Below are 24,720 nucleotides of genomic sequence, written 5' to 3'. Positions count from 1 at the left end.
CCTTCTGTTAACAATAAAATGATTTTTGTAGATGCAGAGTTTCTGAAGCTGCTGTACTGAACTTATGAACTCTACAGCTTCCTTAAAAAAAAAAAAGATGCTGAGGGAGAGAGTCTTTTCTAATTTCTTAAAAAAAAACAAAAAAACAAACAAAAACCCAAGAAAACAACCCCCTCACCCTTCACCTGATAGCATCTGATCAATGATATCACCTCAAGATCATAGGTTGACTGTGCTAGTGAAGTGATTGATTTAAAAGGATAGTTGTAATAACAGTTTTTAAGAAAAGAGAAACACCAAGACCATATAAACTTCTTTCCTATGCTCCTCTTAAAGAAACCCCATAAACCTGGAAATCTTTAATGGATCAAACAATACTTTGGCAATAGAGAAAAGGCCAGTCAGTTTCCTGTATTTTCGTGTATCTAGCCTATTCATAAAGGTACTCTCCTAAGTATTGGATAGTACAGGCTGCTATCTTCCTTTTTTGGGGAAAGGAAGCTTTAAGTACACAAAGTAAAATGATGCATGATCCTGTTTGAAACCTAGCTGTGAAGATTCCTTACTCTGTCCTGGACTTTCTGGACAGTCCACTGCATTTCTGTAGTAGCTCAGTTCTCTACCTGTGAAGTTTACTATTCTAATTCATGACTTTACTGTAAGAAATACTTATTCTGGACAAATACTACATTGTAAAGAGCTGTATTTGTACTTAACATTCTAGAACCCCCAGAACTCTTTAAAACATATGTTTTTGATGAGGCATGACAGTCCTTTTCCATTTATCTAAGTGTAAGGTCCTAAACTATGAAGAAAGAGGGCAAAATATACTCATAGAATGAGGAACTTGAAACAGTTACTGCTTCCCAAATAATCAGCTGATAATTGAAGATGAGTATCATTATTTATATGTATGAGTTGGAGTATGTCGTAAGAACCAGTAAAATATACCAGCTCTTAAAGACAGATGTTTAAGAAATGGGAAATTTTGTAAGACTGATTAAAGGATTTTTAAAAGTACATTCTCAAATGAAAAATATTTCTGTCATTCCTGCTGGCCCTGGTACTACAGGATTTCATAATTGTTATATGGTCTCTGAAATATGTTCAGACAACTCTTGTAGTTTAAAATTAATCTTGCATGTAGATGAACAACAGCTATTGATAGGCTCTGGAGAATCATGCAAGTATGATTCAAGATATCAGTCTTAATGATCAAATTGTTGTGTTAAAAATGTTTTATGTGGTCTACACCAAATTCTCTCTGTTGCATAGATTTTTTTCTAAAGTACATCATAAAAATAGCAACTAGGAATACAAAAAAAAAATGGCATCCCTTAGTTGATACTGCTGTGCCAGAAAAAAACACTTGATGTTGATGAAACCGCAACAAATTTTTTGTTGATTTAGCCAGTATCTTGGGAGATGCATGTATGACAGGCTGAAGTACACCTTCTCCTTGAATAGTCAGAGATATTCATCTATTGTGATGACGTGAAGAGTGGAAAGCTGAAACCGTATTAACAAATGCATCCTCTTATATGAGGCAATCTTCACTTTTCAAAGAACAGTACTAAAACCAAACAATTTATAATGGTACTAAAAAAAAAAACTCCTTGAATTCCATATGCCACTGTGTAATTCAGTTTTTCATATACCATTCTGAGACTTAAGTCCTTCATAGGCTATTTATGAACCATAGAGTACTATGGAACCTTTTCCGAGTTCATTTTAAAGGCAGCTGGATCAAATCCAGTGATTGTCATTTGGGGACCAGATCTCCACGTCCCAGCTACTGGCTCAACCACAAGGGTGCTGGGCAAGAGCAAAATTCAGCACGTATAGAAGACTGAGCAAACTCACGTTGTCTCTGTGAAGAATTTTACTGTTGCCTTCCACAGAAGGACTTTGAATACACAAAGTCACTATGATGTTATTATATATCAAATAAAATTAACATCCTTACCTTTACTGGCAAAGATGTGAATGATGTCAACCAAGGACAGGAGGGCTCTTCTAGAGAGGAATCTCACTATCCTCATGAGGCTAGAAGTGAGCCCAAGGTCAGTGAGCAGTCCCTCATTGCCTTTATACCACTTTCCGTGGGTGCTGATTGGGAAACCTAGGAACTCCACCTCTCCAGCTTTTGTCATGTTCTTCATTAGCTCTTCTAGATGTTGATTTTTTTGGATTTTTTCTGCCACCATGTCACTCAGTGGTGTTGTCCCACTCTCACAGTGCACAGTAACGTCTACTACTTTCACCCGAGGTCCCTTTACTGTTACCAAGTCTGGGTTAGAGCTCATTGGTGTTATTCCTGAAGTGGGGCTCAACTATTACCTCCCACTCAAGTCTCTTGACCTCCTCAGCCAGCAATCCACATAAGATGTTATTTTTTCAAATCTGGGCCTCCTGGACTGCGGGGCAGTAGCTGGTCATAAGAGAACAAGTTTCCCAGGTGGCAGAACAATGTCTGCAACTCTTTAATACCCCTTCTCCCAGTCTGCAGGAGTTGCTACTTAGTTGCTATAATTGCTAGGTTTCAGGTCCTTCTATCTGTGGTACTATGCCAACTGGAACTGGTTGTTCTTAGCTGAATTTAGGGTATGGTTTTGATGGTTATTAGAAATCTATAGTTGCTTGTGATTTGGGCTGAACTTGCATCAAGCTGAAGTCTTTCTGTATTTATGTATGTTGCCTATGCTTGATCAAACTGAAGTAATCAGCGAATGTATGGTCAACTGGTTTTTCATCAAAAAATAATCTGTATACATGTAAAATTAGAAGAAAATCTTGGAAGAGGAACTGCATGTGTGTAGATTTATGCAGTGCAGTTTATTTGTGTTAAATCTACATAGTATAAATTATAAATCCAACCATTCTGAATTAGGAAGCTGATACCATACGCTCTTTTATGTACCTATTTGAAATTCTCCAGTTGTAATCAGCCAGATTGATAGCATAATGTTGGCCATGCAGTTACCATATTGAATTGTGGAGTTTAAGAGGACAGTGTTTCAATTATGTGACAAATTAATATAATCAGAGTGCCTAGTCTGGGTTTTAAATTGGTCATAACTTCACTGGAAATAGAATGGCTATATTTAGAATACTTACTGAAAGTACTTCTGAATTCTTATTTGAGAAACTTAAATAGTGCTAAATGACTCTTTTATATGTTGTGCAAACAATTTAGTTACTGTAAGCAACACGTAAGTATTGAAAGGAATATAATTTTTTACTCATTTTTACTATGTTGTCCTTTCCTGAGTTACTTGTTTTTCTTGATTGGAGGGAAAACTTCAGGAAATATTTTGCTTGAAAAATCAGTGTTTTTTTTTTCTTTTTTTTTTTCCAAGTTAAAAATGTCTCAAAGATCTTTATCTGCTTTAACTGCTTTAGAAAACTGCAGTTGCACTAGATTTCAGAAACATTTTCTAATCTTCATTTTGTTAAAACTGAGATTGTTGGCTCCTGGTGTAGAATACAAATTTGTATTTGCTCTTTTGTTTCCAGGTACAAAATCTTGTTATGCGTGCATATATATTAAGTTTCAGAATTTATTGTTTCAGGCTGGATTCATGCTGTGCTCACATCTCAGGATTGTATGGCTTTTGGAGGAAACTTTTTGCACAACCTCAACATTGGCATGCAGCTCAGGTTAATCTCAGCTTTCACTATGTCTTTTCCTCCATAAATAGGATATTCTTTCAATAGATACTTTTCTTCATGCTCTTAGTGGGCCAAATGGATACAGGCTCTGGAAACAGGCAACAGTGGCATTTTTAGTTAGACTGTGTCAAGCACATACTATTATTTTACTTCTGCAAAGTTTATTTCAAAAACAAAATGAAGGGTACTCATAAATTTAACTAAATCAAAACAAAGCAAAGAAAACAAAACAAAACAAAAGTCTTTGGAGTTTAGTATAAGTGAGTAAACCAAAACTGAGCAAGCCCAGGTGTGCAAAACTGAGTTGAAAAGAGCATCCTTGAGTCAGCATTGCTCTAAGGGCAGCTGTATTACTTTTTGTCTAAGATGTGGAGCTGTCTTCTAAACATATTGTTTTTATTTATTACAGTGGAATCCTGATAAAATTCCATCTGTTAAAAGATCACACATTGGGTTTGTGTCCTAGTTTTATGAAGTCCAACTTTATTCTTAGAAGTGCAGCAGTCAAACTTGATAAGGTCAGAGCCTGGATGAGACCAGAGTTCAATCTTGTCCAAATGTGGTCTTGTTGGGATTTAATTACGTGGTATTGAATTGTTTTGTTTATCATGGCCATGCTTATTTTACTTTATTTTGAACATTGTATCAATTTCAATAATTATGTAGTTGAATTATGAATAAGATTATTGGAAATATTCATGTAATACAATGTTTCTATTTATTCAGGTGTTATGAAATGGAGAAGAGGCTAAAAACCCCGGATCTTTTCAAATTTCCTTTCTTTGAAGCCATCTGTTGGTTTGTGGCCAAAAATTTACTGGAAACTTTGAAAGGTAATTCTTACCTTGTTTTCAGAGATACTTGTGTATGTGCTTTTTTTTTTTTTTTTTTCTTCTCCCCTTCTCCCATTGACAATGTCATAAAGAAAAGTTTATTATTAATTTGTGAACAGAAGAAAGTTTCTAAGGTGGAAAACCAAATTTTAGTTCCTTTTTCTGAAGTCACATTATTTCTTAACCAGATCAGCTGATTTTAGTACATGCTGCTGTGTTACAGTTCTAGATCCAGCAGTTCTTGTTCTTTAGTAAATAAGCTTTCTGAAAATAACTTTGGGGATTAAAAGGCTTATAGTGGAACCAGAGCTGTGCAAAAGTGATGTGCATGTGTGATGTGCATAACTAACATTTGGTAGCACACTAGTGGGAACTTCGAATATTTTATTTTATTTTATTTTATTTTTTTACTATTTCTGCATCTGTACTGATGGTGTATCTGGTCATATTCTAGATTATCAAGACAGAATATCTAAGATCCTGGCACAGTGCAGTTATGCTTCCAGGCAAACAAGATTAATTTCCTGTTACTTGAAAAGGCCTTGTTAAGCCAGATTTGAAGTTGTTATTTCACGGGCATCCATCTTTTGGTCAGGCTTCTCCCGCATCTTTTAAGGTCTTTGAGTACCCTTAGCCTTTCTGTCCTCATCAAACAACTCCCTTTGGATGATCCCACTGATTTATGTCTGAGTTTCTTCTTGGTGGCTTCCCAGTTCAGTGTGGAGATTTCCTTGCTCTTCAGCAATTTTCTTTGACCTTTTCAGTCAAACGACCAATTGCCTTGCCTTTTCTTGTCAAGGGAACCACATCTATGAGGGCCTTTGGAGGAAAGATGGATCAATTCCTTTATTGCTGTTAGCAGCATTAAATCAGTATTTCTCAGTATGCATCTCCACCGCTGCTTTGCCTTGACAGTTTCCAAATGTTTCCAAACTTCCTCATGTAGTCTTCCAATTCCTGTATCTGTACCTGTGCATAGTAGAGCCTGTGAGATTGTTCTTCTCTGACTTCACCTTCTTTTCCTCAAGTATCTTACCCTCTACCTGCTCTGATTACTCTTATTAATAAAAGTCACATTACAAATGATATATTTGAAAAGAGAGAAGTCAGTCTTCAGAGGAGGCTGGTGACTTCTGCTTCTACTTTGAAAGAGATCAGAGAATCATAGAATTGGTAAGGTTGGAAGGGACCTCTGGAGATCACCTAGTCCAGCCTCCCCGCTCAGCAGGGTCACCTAGAGCATGTTAGACAGGGTTGCCTCCAGGTGGGCCTTGAAGATCTCCAGAGAAGGAGACTCCACAACCTCTCTGGGCAACCTGTTCCAGTGCTCCGTCACTCTCTCAGTGAAGAAATTCCCCCTCATGTTCAGGTGGAACTTCCTGTGCTTCCATTTCTGCCCATTGCTTGTTGTCCTGTCACCTGGGACAACTGAAAAGAGTTTGTCCCTGTCCCCTTGACACCCTCCCTTCGGGTACTTGTACACATTGCTAAGATCCCCCCTCAGTCTTCTCTTCCCCAGGCTGAAGAGGCCCAGCTCTCGCAGCCGTTCCTCATAGGGCAGGAGCTCCAGCCCTCTGATCTTATTCTCAGGTAACCTTTTTCCAGTGTGAAGATAATTAGCGATCAAAATGATCTATTCTACTTTCGGCAAGTTGAGGCATTGAACAACTCTGTTCCTTAAAACAGCATTTAAAGCTTCTATGTTCTGTATGAGCAGTGGGATTTAGGTTTCTAAGTAATCTAACTAACTACACTGCCAAGTTTTTTTCTGCTTTTATTACATGGATCCTGTGCTTGAGTAAGTGTAGACCAGAAGACCATAAATCAGTGTTTTGTTTCTTAGGGGAGGCATATGAAGCATTTCTTGGGTTATTTTTGATTTATGACTTAGTAGATGTTTTGCTGCAGAACACAGTTTACAATCTGTAAACCCAGTATTAAAAGTCAAAATTGAAGCTTCTACAGGTAGAGTGATGATTTTGTTGGGCTTCAAGCTTTGGCATCAAGACTCCTGTGGATAAGGTGTTTACTAGTCTGAATCCTGTGTTTTATAAATAAGAGATTATTATCAGTTTAGTTGTGAGAGATAATGGTGACAACCAACTTGTAATACTTTCAGCAAGTGGTTGCTAGCAGTAATTTATGTGAAATTCAGATCAGTAAGCAAAATTAGTGTGTTGTATCTTTGGTTTTTTTTGTTCTTTTTTTTTAAAATGAAATGATACCATAGGGTTCTAACTTCTTGATTTGGGCTTTTCATTGGCAAGAAGTGCTTGTGGCAATATTAGGAGTGTTGTGGCGTTTGCCTAAATGGTGTTTTTCCATAATTTTGGGGACTTCAAAACAGGTGTTTATTCATGTCTACAAAGTACACGTTATTTGTGTTACACTTATGTGATGTAGTCTTTTGAATTACATTAAAAAAAAAAAATCAGTCTGTGGTGTTGCACTGTATTCTCAAAATTTTACCAACGGAGTCAGCAAGTGGGCAGAAAGGCTTCTGCTGCAACTCAAAGGCCCTTTTGTTCCTTCTTGCACCTTTTGAGAAGTAGGGACCGTCTTGGAGGGAAGAACAGCTGTTTAGCACCAGAAATATCTTTTCCTGCAAGTGAACTAATATACTGTCCATCAGAATAGAGAATTACATGTGTATTCTTTCAGGGGAATAAAAAGAGCCAAATAGTTCTAGGACTGATCTATTCCATATTGACAAATTGAAGTGCTTGTCAGGAGACTGGGAAGAGGCTGAAATTTGCTTTTGACACTCTCTAGAGAATTTGTTTCTTCTCTTTTCCATAATAATGAAAAGAGAAAATTGAAGAGGAACTGCAACTACTTGGGAGCGCAAGGTTCCCTAAGAAAGAGAGGAGTTTCCTTAGCAGAGTGTTTTTTTTTTTTTTTTTTTTTTTCTTTTTCTTTCTTTTTCCCTACTTTTGTTTTGGAGGGGAAAACTATGTAAGCTGCATGAGGGAGAGCTGTGATATTTGGAGGGGTGACAGAAAATGTTCAGGAAGTGTAAGTGTGCTAGTATGAAACATTTATGTATGGGAATAGGCAGTATGAATTCTAATGTAGAGACACAGCTCATCTCGCATCACTCGTCCTCTTTGACTAAAATATTTCTGAATGAAACAAAGGTGATTGTTCCTTCAAATATGTTCTCTCTTGTTCTGCTTTGTAAATGTATTTTATTTATTTTACTTGTTTTTATCTGTTTTATTCTAACTGTACTATATCACTAATTTGCATAGTAGGAAGCTAAACTCTCAAGATTTTATAAAAGATTATTTTAAGTTTTTTTTTTTTTTTTTTTTTTTTTTTTTTTTTTTTTGATGGGGTATGCATATGGATATAGGATACAATGTTAATTTACTTGTACAATTTTTCCTTTTTTTTTCCAGGTGGCTGCATAATGGCAACTTTATTGCCTAAATGGTAGATATTGTTGCTCTACAGCTACTGTTGCTCTTACCATTACATTGTATTTCTAAATTGGTATCTGTATCTTTTTTAGAACTGAGAGAAGATGGTTTTCAGCCTCCAAGTTACTTAGTGCAAGGAGTGAAGGCTTTACTTACTGCTTTAAAATTATGGATGAAAAAAGAAGTAAGTATAAGTGATTTTGTTCATTAATTCAATGACTTCTGTTTTGTTTTAGAAGTAAATTTAAGATTATTTTCATCTGTTAATACTGGAATATTCAGTGAAGGTTATGTGCTGTTGATCTGGAGAAGAATCATCATGATGGTTTTATATTGCATGATTCTAATTAAGTTTTTAGACCAATTAACAAGATTTGGTATTTTAACTGATAGAAATAGAATCTTGCTTTACCTCAACATGTGGGAATCATAGAATTGGTAAGGTTGGAAGGGACCTCTGGAGATCACCTAGTCCAGCCTCCCCGCTCAGCAGGGTCACCTAGAGCATGTTAGACAGGGTTGCCTCCAGGTGGGCCTTGAAGATCTCCAGAGAAGGAGACTCCACAACCTCTCTGGGCAACCTGTTCCAGTGCTCCGTCACTCTCTCCATGAAGAAATTCCCCCTCACGTTCAGGTGGAACTTCCTGTGCTTCCATTTCTGCCCATTGCCTGTTGTCCTGTCACCCAGGACAACTGAAAAGAGTTTGTCCCTGTCCCCTTGACACCCTCCCTTCGGGTACTTGTACACATTGCTAAGATCCCCCCTCAGTCTTCTCTTCCCCAGGCTGAAGAGGCCCAGCTCTCGCAGCCGTTCCTCATAGGGCAGGTGTTCGAGCCCTCTGATCATCCTCGTAGCCCTGTGCTGGACTCTCTCCAGTAGCTCCATGTCTCTCTTGTACTGGGGAGCCCAGAACTGGACACAGTACTCGAGATGAGGCCTCCCCAGGGCTGAGTAGAGGGGCAGGATCACCTCCCTCGACCTGCTGGCAACACTCTTCCGAGGATACCATTGGCCTTCTTGGCCACAAGGACACATTGCTGGCTCATAGTCAGTTTGTCATCTACCAGCACTCCGAGGTCCTTCTCTGCAGAGCTGCTCTCCAGCAGGTCAGCCCCCAGCTTGTACTGGTCCCCCATTTATTTTTCCCTAGGTGCAGGACTCTGCACTTGCCCTTGTTGAACCTCATGAGGTGATGGGTATACTAGTGAGTAAATCAGTTCCTTCCTTTTTTCCCTTTTCTCTTTTGCCTGCCTAACAAATCAGCTCTGTTTATACAGTCAATTAATCGTTGTCTGAAGCAACGAGGACATGCAATGGCCTGATATATAGGATTTTCTGTTAATGTCAGTGCTTTAAGGACCACAGTTCAGGTAACTCTGTGTCACTGAAGAGTCAGTTTAGATCCACAGAAGGCTAGTAACTTCATCTGGATGTTGGCCTTGCTGAACATTGGCTGACTCTTATAAAATCATTAGTGTGTTGTCTACTCTGGGTTTTCTGGTGCTGTGCTCTCCAGGAAAGCTTATTTGTTTTGGCACAGCACTGGGCCTGGCCTGGTTCCATGTGTTCTCTCATGTGCTGGAGCCTGAGCTAATAAGCCCTCTTGAAACCTGTGCTTCTGGGAAGTGCCATTCAGAGACAGAGTCAGGATGGTTCTGACTGAGCGTATTAATTCCAGTTTGTTGCTGCCATACTGACTCAAATTGGATTTTGGAGAGTTTTTTGTGTTTCTGCCCACAAATTCTGCTTGTAGGAGAACTTATATCACAGCAGGCTATCATACTCACACAATGCTGCAGCTCATGTAGTAAGCTTCCTGGATCTTGGATCATGGCGTACAAATGGAGAGGTGGTTACTCTGTGTGGAATTGGCTTGGGTCCAGCCTGCAAGGAATTACTGTTCCCAGGTGAACCTTTGCTTGCCCTTTGTAAAACTTGCGAGGTTGTTCTCTGTGTCTTGAGGATGTCCACGCTGTTCTGGACCAAAGCTAGCTATCTACAGGATGCTGTGCTTAAGCATCAAACCACATGTGAATCCAAGCTATCTCTGCATACATGGCATGAATAGTCAATAGACCAAGTAATCTGACTGCTGATAATTGGGATCAAATGTGACCTGTATAAATCCTTACTTTTAACTGAAGTTACATTGGAATTCCTCTTTTTTGAATAGATTGCCCTAGTATCTGTGTACTGTCTAGTAGTTCATTAAGTAGTTTGATTAATACTTTGTCTAGAATGTGATGTGTTTCCTACTTGTCTGCGGAAAAAAAATAATCAGAGATTCTGCTTTCTGAGTACTTATTAATGAGACTAATGAGTATTCTCAAACCATTCCCAAACTGAGTACTGACACTTGAATTGTGAGGAAATTGCACTGTATCTGTCAACTATTCAGAATGTTCTCTGCTGTTCACCAAATATTATGTTTCATAGCTTGTATTCATCTTTTCCAGCTACTGCTTCATAAGGGAGCTGATATTTTCTTTGCAGTAGGCCATGTGAGTGAAAGGGTTGCAGTTGTATACAGTAAGAGCTTTGTACTTTGCTGTGTGATCTGCTTCTGCTGGGTATTTTGGACAGAAATTTCTGATTCTGAAAAAAAATGACAAATGAATATACCACAAATGAGAAGCCTACTTGTGAAGTTTCACATTCCTATCATGTAGTACATACTTTCAAGACATATGTGAATCATTTTAGTGAATTGCTTTAACTGCTTGCTGGAGAATTTTTATCTTGTTTTCAGCAAGACAGCAGTGTCTTCATTTCTACAGTGTTTAAAAACTGCCAGGAGTTACAAGAGGCTGAGAATAGGGAAGATCAGTGCTACTACAATTATTCTAGTTTTTATGTCTTGAGTTGAATTCAATTTGTGCAAGGTTTTTATTGGTATGCGTGCCCTCTGATTACTTTGGTGCAGATCACTTGGCTGCGGGTTAGTTGATACATACAGTCAAGATGACGATGTATCCAGACTTCTGAGCTCTTAGGTTTAGCTCTGGCTTCCTTCCATCTTGTATAAGCAACAGATTTCAGATTCTGTTTTCTAGATGTTTGGCCCATGTACCAATGGGACTATTTTTGGCAACTATTATGTGTTTTGTTTTGTTTGTTTGTTTGTTTTAAAAGAAAGAAAGAAACTTTGCAAGGAGGGGAAAGGTGTTTGATTTTTTTTTTCTTTTTTCTTTTTTTTTTTTTTTGTTTGGTGTTTTTATGTATCAGTATACTTAATTACGATGCTAGTTTCCAAAGATAAATGTATTCATTTGCCTTCTAGAAAAGTTCCTTTTTCTATCTGTATCTGTTGATTTAAGGTAGGATTCTTGTTTCATAAAACTTGTGGGATTTTTGGCTAGAGTATCATCTGCGCTATATGAAAAGAACTTTTTTTAAAAAAACTGTAGACTTGCATTATATGGGACATGTGACCAGTGTTTTTGAGTGCTCATTTTCCTTGGTTTTAGTTTTATGTCATCTTGGCTTCTCAGGGCAGGATCTGTGTTCCCTCTTTTGAAGATTTACCAGATATCATGGATTTGTCTGTATATATGAAAGACGACGCAGATACTTTAAGGGATGCATGTATTGTAGGGCCCTCCATTTTCAACATTTAGAAAACATTTTCTTGATGTTCTCAAGTGAATCATAGTTTTTCCCATTATTCTCTTTATCTGCTATTTTACGACTGACATATTTCAAACATTTTACTGCTACTATTTTCAGTACAAGAGAACTGCTGAGTCCCCAAAGCTGCTTGCTGCTCCTCCAAGAGGCAGTATGCAGGGGCAACTCAAACAGATTATTTAATAGTGATTATTAGCATTTTTCAGAAATGTCATCTCTAGATACTCATATTTCATGGCCATCCTTTCCCTCTGTCAAACTGCTTGTTTATATATAAATTTAAATTTGTTGGTGTATCAAAATTGCATGGATAGATTTTTTTTCACAATTACTCTGCCACAGATTAGTCAGGAAAGCTTTGGTATAAACAGATGCCTTTTATATTGGCAAAAAAGTCAGATTACCGGTATAACTTACTTTGCTTATAAGAATTATTGTAAATGATACAGGCAAAATAATTTATTTCTTCTGATCTAAACTGTATTTGCATTAGGAAGGTGTGTCTGTGTTTTGAAACCAGAAAAACTTTCCAGTCATGATTTTGGGGGATCACATCAGTGTCACTTCACCTTGAAGTCCTCATGGACAGGAAAGCTTTGGGGAGAGTGAAGATATAAAAAGGACTGGGTGGTCCTAAGATGACCAGTAACTTACTGGAAAAAATATGCAGTTTAGTGCTACAGGCACTACTTTCCCAAGTGTAAATGTGGAGAATTGGTGCATTCAGGAAGTGGACAATGATAAATAATAGCAGCCAATTCAATCTCTCCTGTAGAATTAATGACGCTGAAATGAATATACTATGATTGTATGTCTGGGGTTTTTTGGAGAGAGCTTTAGTTTTAATGACTGAGAGGAAGCTAGGTTCAATGAAATGCACTTTACAGTATCATATTACTTCTAGCAATAATTCTGTGGCTGAACCTCATTTTTGAAATATAGGTAGTTGAAACTTTTATACAGCATTTGTGAGATAATTTTCCATTTAGAAAAGTCAATTAAGGGGATACCAGAATTTACGTCAGTCATTTTGATCTATATGTGAGTGTTGTTTTGTCTGTTCAGTTTTAGCTAAATATCTCTTGGGACAGATTTAAACTATATATACGATTTTTTTCTTTTCTTTTTTCTTTTTTTTTCTACTAGAACTAACTTTAGAGCTTTTGAACCCACTCAGATTGCTAATAAATTTACAAAAATTAATTTGTGCCCTGATACTGTTTCACAGGATTAATGTGAATATACTCCATTATGGCTTCCTGGGTTTTTCATAGTGAATGATGTTGAATCACTTTCTCCAGCCTTTTACCAGATTTTAAGTATTCTAAAAAGGTTATTTAAAAAGTGAAATATATGAGGTAGCTGGCTAGAAATTCATCTATTGGTTACTCATTATTGCTTTTGATTTGATCTGTAGATTAGATTTTTGCCTTAGTGATTTTTTTTTCCTGTGGTTTCATTTATTTCATACTATCTTTGCTTTTATCTGAAAAATGAATCAAGTGTCTTTTCTTCACCCTATGTATGCAGCTTGTAACAGAACATGCCTTTGAAATTCCAGACAACATTAGACCTGGGCATCTTATAAAAGAGCTTTCAAAAGTGATTCGCTCTGTAGAGGTAAGAACAGAGGTAACCCTACTTAAACTTTGCAGAAGAAAAATCTTTGAATCAGAGAGTTCCATAATAATTTTCCTTTTGATTCACCATGTTCACCTTTTTATTTAATACTAATTTTCTAATAGAAAGTTGTAGAGGAAAACTGTTGAGAGTGCCATTTTACCAGTATTTCAGTTGAAGAAAAGGCGTAGCAAGGGTTTTCCTTTTTCTTTTTCTTTTCTTTTTTTTTTTTTTTTTTCCCCCTTGGCCGTTTTTTTCTTTCTTTAAGTGTTTCTTTGAAAAAGATCTTCAATGGTGAGTGATTTATAGGTCAGTATTTTTAAAATTTTCTCATTTAAAACTGCTTAAAATAATTGATGGAAATATGTTTTTGTTAAAAAGTGCTCTCTGTATTGCGTTCTCCTATTCCCTTCTCTGTGAGCTTTGGTCTAATTAATCTCTTGTACTCTTTCTTAGGTATTGTCTGTATTTGTTGTGTAGTCAGTGGATTTTTTTTTCTTCTTCCTACAGTATTTTGATTCTTTATTCCTTAATGAATACTAATTATTAAAAAATTGCCAGATTAAAATGTGAAGAGAGTAGTGCTGAAAAATAAAGAGAATACTGATCTGTTGAGTATTGTATATGTATACCCTGCTCTGCATTCAGGAATTAAACCATAAATGTTAGTGGTAGGTTTTGGTATTAAACACTACTATTATGGGAGAATTTAAAAACCTCAAATGAGAAAGAGGAGCTGTAGAACTAAATCTTGTACATATCCATAGGAATTACATGTTACTTCTCTAAAAGATCTAAGATCTTACTTACATAGTTTTCATTCAATTAGATGAATAGGAAGCATTACTTAAGTATTTGAACTTGTCTGGGTGAGACTACTCTGAAATATATATTTTCAATTAAAGGAGGAAAACAGCAAACCAGTTAAAACTCAGGGAATTCTTGGTGTATGTCCAGCTTCACGGTCAACACATGAAAGTACCTCCCCTCACCATTCCAGACGAAGGGTGAGGAAACTCCGAGACCATGCTACTAAAACTCCTTCTAATCTGGACATCCTGGAACTCCACACAAGGGAGGTCCTGAAAAGACTGGAGATGTCACCATGGGAGGAGGCAAGTACTACATTTCATGGAAGAAAACCATAAAAACAGAGCAGATAAATTTCTAATCTCTATTGGAAGGGAACAACTGTTAAGGTGCATTAAAATATGGGCTGCAACTGTTTGTCATATGAGACATAGGTAGATTTGTCTTCAGTTTCTCGCTTTTGAGTTTACGTGATAGGAATTTCTCCCTTTGTTCCTTGGTAATTTTTCGGGGAGGTTAACTGAACCTTTTGGTTCTGAAAGTCCCCTGAATCCATCACCTACTGCAAGTATAATTTCTCAGTTAGGACTACCTTAGCTATCAAGTGCTACTTTGAGTCAATTCTGTGCAGGAGAGGGAGCTTGCAAAGCACTGATTTTTTTCAGCTTTGAGCCAGACAACTTTTCTGTGTGCTTCTAGGCAGCTGTTTCTTACAGTTCAGTTACTGTAATTTGATTAACTTATCTTTCCCTTCGTGCTTCTAGTGCTTCTATGAGTGTGATTCCCTACCAGTAAGCTTAAGGCTACCCTTGTCCCTGGTTTGAGGCTGGAACTTGGTAGTTATCCTACAATGATATCATGGAGTAAATGAGTGAAATGTACTCTACTAAAAAGTTCTTTTTCTCAGATTTGGTGGGCGTATTGCAAAAAAAAAACCACAACAAAAGTAGGAGAAAGAGTAAGAGAATAGGAATTATTAATGGTTTTCTAAATGAAATGGTGAAAAATGCAGAGTATATTTAGTTGGGAGAGGATGGACTGTTTTATATATAGAAATGCTGATTTGGATCTTCCTGTTTATATTCATAAGACATGAACAAAAGCCGTTCAGTTATTCCCAAAGAGAAGAAGCTGAACTTAAATTTTACCACAAGTAATTAACCTGGAATTCACTGCTACAAGTTGTTTTTAAAATAAAGCATTTAGCCATATTAATGATTGTCATTTGACATAGAAACCCATTGTTTGTGATCAGCATATATTTTTATTTATTTATTTATTTATTATTTTACATATTCCTGGTTGGGCCCATAAGCTTATCACTAATTATTTCAGAATTTAAGCCAAACATAAATTGCTTTGAGCTAAGAAATTTCTGCTTATGGCAGGTTAGTTTCCATTACAAACATTTTGCTGAGTCGGTTCTGGAATACTAATTCCAGGGACCAGATATCGAACTTTAAATTTGCTATACTTATCATCCCAGTGATGCTTTTAACTTGCCTTGCTCTATTGGTATTTATTTCTTTTCAGTACGGTGATAATTCTCCAAAGGCTATCCGGAAGGAATATTACAGAGCTATTTTAGTTGACTTATAGATATTTAAAGAATCTATAGATGATTCAGAGAAGCAGAAGGTGCAGTCTACTCTTTCTTGCATCCAAACATGTCTTGTTTGGCCAGTTTTTGGCTTCAGCTGATTATCAGAAAGATAACCATCCTGGAGCTGAGTTTCAGGTTTTGTGGCATGCAGAAAGCAAATATTGAATTTGTACACATGAATAAGCAACACTGCTTTTACTTCTTTAGGATACAGCAAACTCGAAACTGAACGGGAGATTTAACAAGCCTTTTCAGCCATCTTCTACAGTACCTGAATGGCGAACGAAAGACAATGATCTTCGCCTTCTGCTGTCAAATGGAAGAATAATTAGGTACAAAATGCTGATTGTGGATCATTTGCTCCTAGTCATTATGGACGTGCACACTCTATAATATAATAAAACTGTAATAAATCTATAATAAAACTGTATAATAACACTTCTTTTCTGTTTGTGAAGCTCTCAGTTCCCTTTTACCAATAAGATTCACGTGAGGAATATAGCAGTGGGTTGTGTCTTGTGTCTGCTGTCCCCTAGTGGAGCTACAGTTAGGGAGTGGGAAGGAGGAGATAGATGCATTGTATGTTCCTTTCTCATGGCATTTCATTCAGTTGCTTAATTGGGGTTTTTCTGAAGGGAATGCTTCATACTAGAAATGGTTGCTTTTGAATCCATCTATTTATTAGAATGATTCTCAGTTAGAAACTCTTAATATCAACATACCATCTTTATAGGAGTGATAGTTATACAGAAAGTAAAACAGGGAAGGTGCAATTGTGAGCAGTGATAAGTGTGAGAGAGAGTTACTGTTTTGTCTCCAGAATGTTGCAAATAACAAAGGAAAAGAAAATGTTTGCTTCAGGTTTGTAAGAACAAAATGCTAACATGCTTGATTGTTCTTCTGAGATAGAGATGAGAGACGGCCGTTTACAGATCGAAGTCTTTACACAGCAGATAGTGAAGATGAAGATGACAGGACAAGGTCGAAAAAGACGACTGTTAAGATAGAAGACCAGACCTCAGGATTTGAAAGAGATGGGAATGCAGATGCCCAGAAACCACTGAACAGTAAGCTTGCTCTTGAATTCTGTCAGTTCAGCATTTTGATGGTCTAGAAGAGGATCTAGCTAGTGTGAAGTCTGACTAAAATTTTGCTGAAGTATGAAGAGGATAAACTAACAGATCAGAGAAATAATATTACAAGTTACAATAATACACTTGTCAGTTTGTTTACTGAAGATGCTAATGACTGCTTAGAGCAGAAAATTAAAACTTACCTTTTACATAAATTCCATCTTGAATACTGTTCCAAATAGTTCCATCTAGTAATTTCAGTGCCCAGAATAATTCCATATAAGCAAACAAGTGTAACTTAGCATAAATAAAGCTGCTCACACATATTTTCAACCTTTGCAGTAATCTAGGAAAGAAGCTACATTAGCCCAGAATCTGTGAAACACTTCAATCCCTCATTCCAATACTTTATATTTAAATCCTACATGACTAGGAGATGATCTTTTCTGGTCTTTCCACAGCCTCAAGTCTTTCTGCCAAATGTGAGCTGATTACACATTGTATTAGTAACATACCAATACTGGATGCCTGTTTTCAGTGCCTACTTTTAAGAGTGCTACCTGTGTGCACTGACAAACTGGTTCTTCAGATAGCTTATTCAGCTCCATGTTTAATTATAAAAGTCATTTATCCTTTCACATTAGAGCTCACAAGGACTCGAAGGATACGTATTAGGAAACTGAGGTCAACATATATAAGATAACAAGAGTCCTCTTGAGATTTACAGTTCCTTTGGTTTGTTGCACATCTGTAACAACATTAATGAGTCTGTTGTCAGTCTGGGTAAAATATTTAATTATTTTCCTTAACAAAGCAATTTGTAGTCCCTTTTGACTGTGCTTCCAAAGGTCACAGAGGACAGTATTTTAAAAAATCAGCATGGGAAATGGGTCCCTCTTGCATAGTCATGAACCAACAAGACAAATGGCTTGTTGAGTGAAGGCTAGGCACCCACTATGAGGTGTCTGTCTACTTCAAAAATTAAATCAAATTTTACACTTGAAGATGCAGTCATACGGAGAAACAATAGATTACTTTCAGAATTGTTGTGCTTGTTTGATGTTGTATGAAGTTGAGTGTTGAATGTAAATGTAACAAATATATTTAGAGCTAGAAGTGAATGTTGAAATTATTCTTCCAGAAATTGAACACTCAAGGTTTCACTAACCTTTGTAATTGAATAGTGAGAGTCCTTCTCAATTCTTTATTATAAGTCACTTAAACTTGGCTATGTTACTTGCCTTAACTTGAAGGTTTAAACAGAGGGAGAAAATTTTCTTCTGTAGAGGATTCTGTAAAGAACTACAGATGTGCCTTACATTGTTCTTGCTAGGATTTAGGCCAAGAGGCAATGTCTGTAGAGAAATGCCTTGAAATAGGTGAGTTCAAGCTCAGTAGAACTTTGCATGTCATGCCATGACTCTAGTCCTGAGTAGTGACCTAGTGTTAGGAGAGAGACAAAGATCAAGCATTCTACTCAGATTTTGATAGAGTAAGATACTTGGAATGGATGGGGGGAAGATGATCTAAGGTAATTTTTGGAATTCAAAGTAGCTTAGTCTGATCCTGCAGACAGATTTCTTTTCCTCTGCCTTCGTCCAGTGAGCCACTTTGGAAGTAAACTGGTGAACAGTAGACAACTTACTAGTTTTGAGCAAATTTGACTTGTAGCCAAATCACTGCATTTTTTTTATGCAAGCTGTTAAAAATTAAATATATTTATTATTCTTTGCTTGCAAAATAAATATTAACTATTACATGAATAATTTCTTTTTCTCTCCTCAGTGTTCTTTGAAAGTGTGAAATCAGAACTCAGGAATGGATCCTCAGAGTACTCTGATATTTCTGATTCAGAAGAATCTGAGCCTGATTGCACTACACAGGTAAGGCTAGAAAAAGTCACAAAAGCTAATGAAGTAGAAATTAAATACTATTTTACTGACTGAATTCAAATTTACCTGGTCAAAATTTGTGTTAAAATAACAATAACAAAATATTTAATTCTTGTACAAGTTGCTACCTTAAATTGTCACAAATTAACACTTCTCATCATTTATTTTAGTGTTGAGAAAATTGGCAAGATATGCCCTGTTAGGCAAGTGTTATGATTTTGTTTGTCATTAAGATGTGGTTGGCAAAGGATGAGCCCTGCTCTGGAGCATACAAAGGCTGAAAAAAATTAGGTCCTAGTTGCTTTGTTTATTTCTTCCATAAATAAATCTCATCAATAAAATTAAGAGTATTTGCCGTACAACTACACTTTAGAGCATAGTGAAATGGAAACAATCTCAATGGCCATTAATTTTTTTTTTTAAAAAACTTTAAGTGGCTAGACCATATCCAGGTATCTGAATTTACTTAAATAGTGACCCTAAGTGTGAGGATCTAGATCTTAATGTTTTCTTTACAAGTGAAGACAATATGAATGCTTGTGTGCACATGTGCATGCATGCATGAACACACACACACACACACACATGCACATATTTACACACATATATCTTAATACAAGCTTTAGTAATTAGAAATGTGTGTGTATACACACACACACACACACACACACACACATATTTATATATGAAAATACTTTATAAATTTTCTCCCTTGCAAAATTATGCTCTGACCTACTACTTTCAATTTTAGTTGGAGAGCAGTTAGATGCAGGTAGAGGAGAGTAACTAAAAATTCTGTTGTGTGCTGCTGAAAAGCTAATGCCTTCGTCTCTCTTTTGTTTTCAGCCCATTATAAGATTATCTATATTTACAATAAGTCTCTAAATTCCCACTTTTGTTGTGGGAGTCAAGATGTATCCTTAATATTTGTTGTCTCCCATCATTACTGTATTTAAATATTGGAGTAACTGAGAGGAAACTCCTTAACGTGGCTTCTTCTGATTTCCTAAACTGAGTTGTCAGCAACTTTGGCTCAGCATTTGTTGTTGTTTGTTTGTTTTTTTAGAAACAGAATCAATAGTTATTCGACAAGAATGTTTTTCTTCTTATAAGAGTATATAACCAATATTGAATCATTTTGATGTTCAGTGAAATGTTTTGTATAAATGCCATTGATTTTCTTAGTTCCTTCTGTGTTCTACTTTGTAGTTACTAATAGCATCTGATAGAATCATTTTTCTGCAAGCTTAAATCTGTTTTTTGTAAGTATATATCCAGAAAGTATATATCCAGAATGAAGAATTTCACTAGCATCCATCAATCTTTTTTATGTTTTTGTATCTTGCTGAAGATGATCTTAAAAAAATATGAGCTTTCCTACTAACATTCAGTTGTCTTTATAATATACTTGCTCATTTGCTCATTTGCGCAACTTTCCAGGTATCAAAGATGAACTTTGAAAATAAACTTCACCTGCAAGTGATACTCTTATATGTAAATGTTTCTCAGTGATCTGAAACACTGACGTACATTGCACCTATGTTTTGACGATGGGAATGGTGGTGGCAGTATTTTAGGATTATGACTCTCCCATGTTCTCATTTCCCACTTTTAATGTTTTTGTTGAATATCATGTTGAATTTATAACTTGAAGAAATTTATGTTCTTTCTGTACTTGAAAACAGAAAATTAGAGGGAATTACTGAGATGAACATATCTATTGTAGCCCATGCTTCACCGGAAGGCAAGTTGAGCCAGATGTGGTTGTTCCACGTTTGAGGAACTCCTCTCCTACAAACTGTAATCTCAAGGGCAGCAGAAAAGCTCTTCCATTCGTGAAATGAGGGCTTTGCCACTTTAAGAGAGGCAACAGCTGCTGTGTCACTGTCCCTGCTGTTTTGGACTTACCTGAGAGTTTCTGTCACTCATAACTTCAATCAATAGCATCTCTCTTATCTTGCATTTGTGAGAGCAGAAACCAGAAGCTATCACCTGAGAGTAGGATATGTCGTCTTATCTGTAATAGCTATCAATTCTGGGCTGCTGCTTGGAGCCCTACTTCCATATTTTTTCTCCAGTTTGAGCACAGTTGATAAGCAGAATTCATATTCTCATTAAGGAGAATAAAATGATTTGTGTGTGTAACTTAAAATGTGCAGTGTTTTCTGTAATAAAATAGTGGAGGTGGTCGTGCAGGTGCTGTCCATATTGCTGAAGCATACACTTCTCTAAATCAGTGTCACAAGATTTGTATATATAGAATTTCTATTCCTGTATTCAAATTAATTGCATTCTGAATACTATATATATATATATGAAAGTTGGACTTAAAATTTTAGGATTTCTTCTATAGCTTGAATTAAAGTAGCACTCCTATTTTAGGAGCCAAGATGAGCATTTTATTTACTCTTTGCTCTTGTTCCAGCAGAAGGATTCCTCCACAGAGGAGTCAGAAAGCTCAGGTGATGAAGAGAAACAGGAAGTAACATCAAATTTCAAAGAGAAATCCAAGGTTACGAGAGACCTTTGTCAAACTACCCAGAAGCCATCTAGAAATGAAACTCCCAGTAAAAAGTAAGGATATTGGGGGAGTTTGTTTATAAATTGATGTTAGACCTTTCCCCCAAAACATATGTATGGTTCTGCTTTATATGAATGTAAAAATAATTCCTTTGGAGAAATTTTGGATTCTACTTTGAACTGCTTAACACTCTGATATCTTTCTAGGGAATGTCCTACCTCGACAAGTACAGAAGAAGAAGCTATTCAGGGCATGCTTTCTATGGCAGGATTGCACTATACTACATGTTTACCAGGTCACACACAAAGCACAGACTGCACAGATAGAAGACTCTCTCTTCAGGAACACAGAAGCTACCCCAAAAGTAGGCATAAAGACAGGCAGCCATCTCAGAGCCACAAAACAGTAGAATGTGGTAGGTACCTGAATTAATTACACTGCTGTTCTCTGTTGTTGGACAAACTATTCAGAATAAGTAGTTAAAGTTAGGTTTTCACATTTGCAGTCAAGTTTTGAAGTAAATAAGACCAACTGTTTAAAAGTTTTTTTTTTTGTTTTGTTTTGTTTTGGGGCTTTCTTTGCTACAAAAAAATAAATGTAACTTCGGAAAAAAGGGACAAATTTAGCTTGAGAGGTCATCAAGAGCGGTCTCTTAAATATTGCCATTTAAATGTTTTGTGGCATCTTTACAATAGGTTTCAAAGTTATGGCTAGGTTAGAAGTGTAATCTCCTTCAAAAAAGAAGGTTCACAGACTACACAGTTGTAGTTTTTATCGCATGGTTGTTTTAGAAGTTGGTTACATATGAAAAGCCATCAAGCAGGTTTCTATTTCTTGTGTCTTTGGAAGGCACACTTGGCTTTATTTCTGAAATTCCACTATGAATGCAGTCCAGTAAATTGGCGCTTCCATTGGAAGAGCAGGTTGGTAGGTCTATGTCTCACTGGTGTAGCAAACAAAGAGAACTCAAGTCTTGAAGAGGAAAATTCAGAGGTGTTTTTTTTGATCGGGGCATATTGATGTCTGTAGAAAACAGATTCTGTTAAATGCATTTTGGGAATTACAGACAGCGGAACATTGCCACTAATTTCCTCAAGGGGATCAAAATCACTTTGGAACAGAGAGAAAAAGAGTCAGTATGTTTGAAAATTCTTTGTATGAGAATGGAACAAAAGAGAATTATGGCTTGGTTGATGCGCAATAAAATAGATCCTGACCAGGAGATAGAGCATTAATTCAAACAAATAATATGTTGATTTCTTGCGTAAGTAGGTAACAGGAAAGCCTAATGTGACTTCAGGAACTGTATTCAGAAAACCGAAGTTGTATGTCTTTAAAAAACAAACTCGAAAACCAACAACAAGCCCTTGCAGACACATAGTGCCTTTCCATTTTTATAACTTTCTGAAAAAAGTAATAACCAGGATTCTATGTCAAACTCCATGAGTGAAAAAGACGAAGCTCGGTGCTTCATAGCTTAGCAGTATTTTACAAGACTTCTCAGTCCTTAAAAGTTTGAAATCAATTGATGTCCTGGGATACTTTTAAGTTTTACCAGTTAACTATATTTTAAATTTGTTTTCAGTGCAAACAGTTTTATGGTAAGCTTGTCAGTGTAGAGTCATATCTGTTTTCTGTACCTGAATAGCACATCAGCATTTAGAAAGAAAACAGTCAGTAGTAACTGTAAAATAAAGACAATCTCCATCTTTGCATGAACTCCTAATGATACAAAAACATGGTAGAAAAACTGGAAAAGGTAGCAAAGAAGGTAAGCTCTCTTCCATATCATTTCTTTCAAATTTCTCTGATCTTTTTATGGATGTATATATATCTTCAGTTGTGATTATATTGTGATTTTTTTCCCCCACTGTAATCTGTAGAACCAAACAGATCTTAAAAACTTTTATTCAGAGTTGAGGAAATATTTTTCCACTGTATTTTCCTTTTTTTTGGCCTTAATTTTAAGGTTATTCAAAGGTATAATTAACTGATATATTCATAATCCTGATTTCAAAACTTAAGCTTGTTGAACTACTTTTTAGGTAGGTCTGTGAGGGAAGAGGAAAGAGACCTGGGGACTTCAGCATGGGCTAGACAGCTGAATGAATCTTCCAGGATTACCCCTCAGGTAAAGAAGTGATATTTTAAACACATTTTTATAGAGAAAAAGAAAGATCATGAAGATGTAAGCACAGAAAATAAATAGAATGAGCAGGTCTTTTCAGACTAGCACGTAAATTCATACAAGCCAGAAGCTCATCTTACATTCACTTACAGTAGGTAATACCGGTGCTAGTAACTGAAAACTGTATTTCTCTTCTGCTCCTGTCCTTCGTTTTCTCTTCTGCTCCTGCCAAACTCACTTCTGTTGTAGTGCCTAGCATAGAGATGCTCAAGACAATATCTTGAAGAAAAAAAAAATGTAAAAAGAGTGAATTTACATTCAGTCTAACTGTGCTGTTCGTTCATTATTATTCTCAACCAGAGCATCAGGAAGAGCAGAACTTTTTGGTAGTATTTATAGTAAAGATACCTGCCTAGGAAAGTAACACTGCCAAACTTGTATAGCTTTTCAACAGCCTGCCAGTAGGAATATTTTTGCTTTCTGAAGTATAGGTGGAATCCAGCAAAGAATATATAAATGAAAGGTTATTTATCTTCCTCCCTAAACTTTGTGATGTTTTCTGATAAGTGTCTCTAATGTTGTGCATGGTAGAAATTTTAGGAACAATTCAAGTTGCAAAATACCAGTGCTATCTAGCTGTATTTTAATTGCATGCTTTATAGATTTTTCTCTAGGAACACTGAACTGCATGATATTCTTTACAGTTTATAATTCTCAATTTGAATTTGTTCTCTCATCAGCTGAATATTCAAAACAAATTGCCTGTTTATATAGTCAATGGTTATGATATAGCTATTATAGTAGTCAGTTAAATCAAGAGCAATTGCATTTGTTTTGATCACTGCAAACTAATTATGCATATTAGCGTACTGAGTTTCTGTACTTTCTGATTTTAATCTATTTCATGGTCCTTAAGTGTTTATGGAAAAAGTTGTACAGGGGTATTATGTTGTGCTATCTTATTTTAAGATACTATTTTAAGATGCTACTAAGATACTATACTAGCAGAAATGGTGGCATGGTAAAGCAGATGGACACTATTGGAAATATATATATATATGTTTGTTTTGAAAATACAGTAGTATAATTAGAAAAATGACAGTAAAATTTTACCCAGAAGCTCTTAACTTTCACTTTTTTTCCCCCCTTCTCATTTCTATTCCAGGATACAAGTAAAACACAAAAATATGTCAAGAAAGAGAGTATGTCAGAAGCTGGTCATAAGATTCAGGAAAACAGGAATATAGTCTACAACAGTGGCTTGAGTTTTCAGCATGGCAAGTATACTCGAGACTCCAATCTCGTTCAAGGAGAATGCCGGCTGAGTGATGGCAGTCTTAGTCCTGACAGGCCATATGGTGAAACATCCTTGTCTGTACCGCTTCATCCAACCAAGAGGCCAGCATCAAATCCACCCCCTATCAGCAACCAGGCGACAAAAGGTAATGTTCATTTTGATGTTCATTTCTGTTGCCCTCTTGCCAGGAAAGGAGGGAAGCAGGGGGAAGACTAAGAAAA

The 24,720-nt window shown here is 36.4% G+C and overlaps 1 protein-coding gene across 8 annotated transcripts in view; it reads left to right on the top strand.

The window, feature by feature from the left end:
* The window catches only part of KDM7A (lysine demethylase 7A), a 91,157-nt gene that overhangs the window by 36,078 nt on the left and 30,359 nt on the right, over window positions 1-24,720 (top strand). For 7 of the 8 annotated variants that reach the window (XM_062589669.1, XM_062589660.1, XM_062589679.1 and 4 more), the window contains 12 exons: window positions 3,573-3,660; window positions 4,399-4,505; window positions 8,020-8,111; window positions 13,086-13,175; window positions 14,081-14,290; window positions 15,796-15,920; window positions 16,498-16,655; window positions 18,447-18,544; window positions 20,979-21,127; window positions 21,281-21,493; window positions 23,124-23,205; window positions 24,368-24,644. In XM_062589669.1, coding sequence (XP_062445653.1) covers window positions 3,573-3,660; window positions 4,399-4,505; window positions 8,020-8,111; window positions 13,086-13,175; window positions 14,081-14,290; window positions 15,796-15,920; window positions 16,498-16,655; window positions 18,447-18,544; window positions 20,979-21,127; window positions 21,281-21,493; window positions 23,124-23,205; window positions 24,368-24,644 — 1,689 coding nt within the window. The remainder of the gene's footprint in view (window positions 1-3,572; window positions 3,661-4,398; window positions 4,506-8,019; window positions 8,112-13,085; window positions 13,176-14,080; window positions 14,291-15,795; window positions 15,921-16,497; window positions 16,656-18,446; window positions 18,545-20,978; window positions 21,128-21,280; window positions 21,494-23,123; window positions 23,206-24,367; window positions 24,645-24,720) is intronic. The other variant, XM_062589688.1, reaches the window with a different exon arrangement.

This window comes from Rhea pennata, chromosome 1 (genome assembly GCF_028389875.1).
Source record: "Rhea pennata isolate bPtePen1 chromosome 1, bPtePen1.pri, whole genome shotgun sequence".
Taxonomy (NCBI): domain Eukaryota; kingdom Metazoa; phylum Chordata; class Aves; order Rheiformes; family Rheidae; genus Rhea; species Rhea pennata.
The sequence above is the reverse complement of the archived record's forward strand: the minus strand, read 5'-3'. Positions and strand labels throughout refer to the sequence as shown.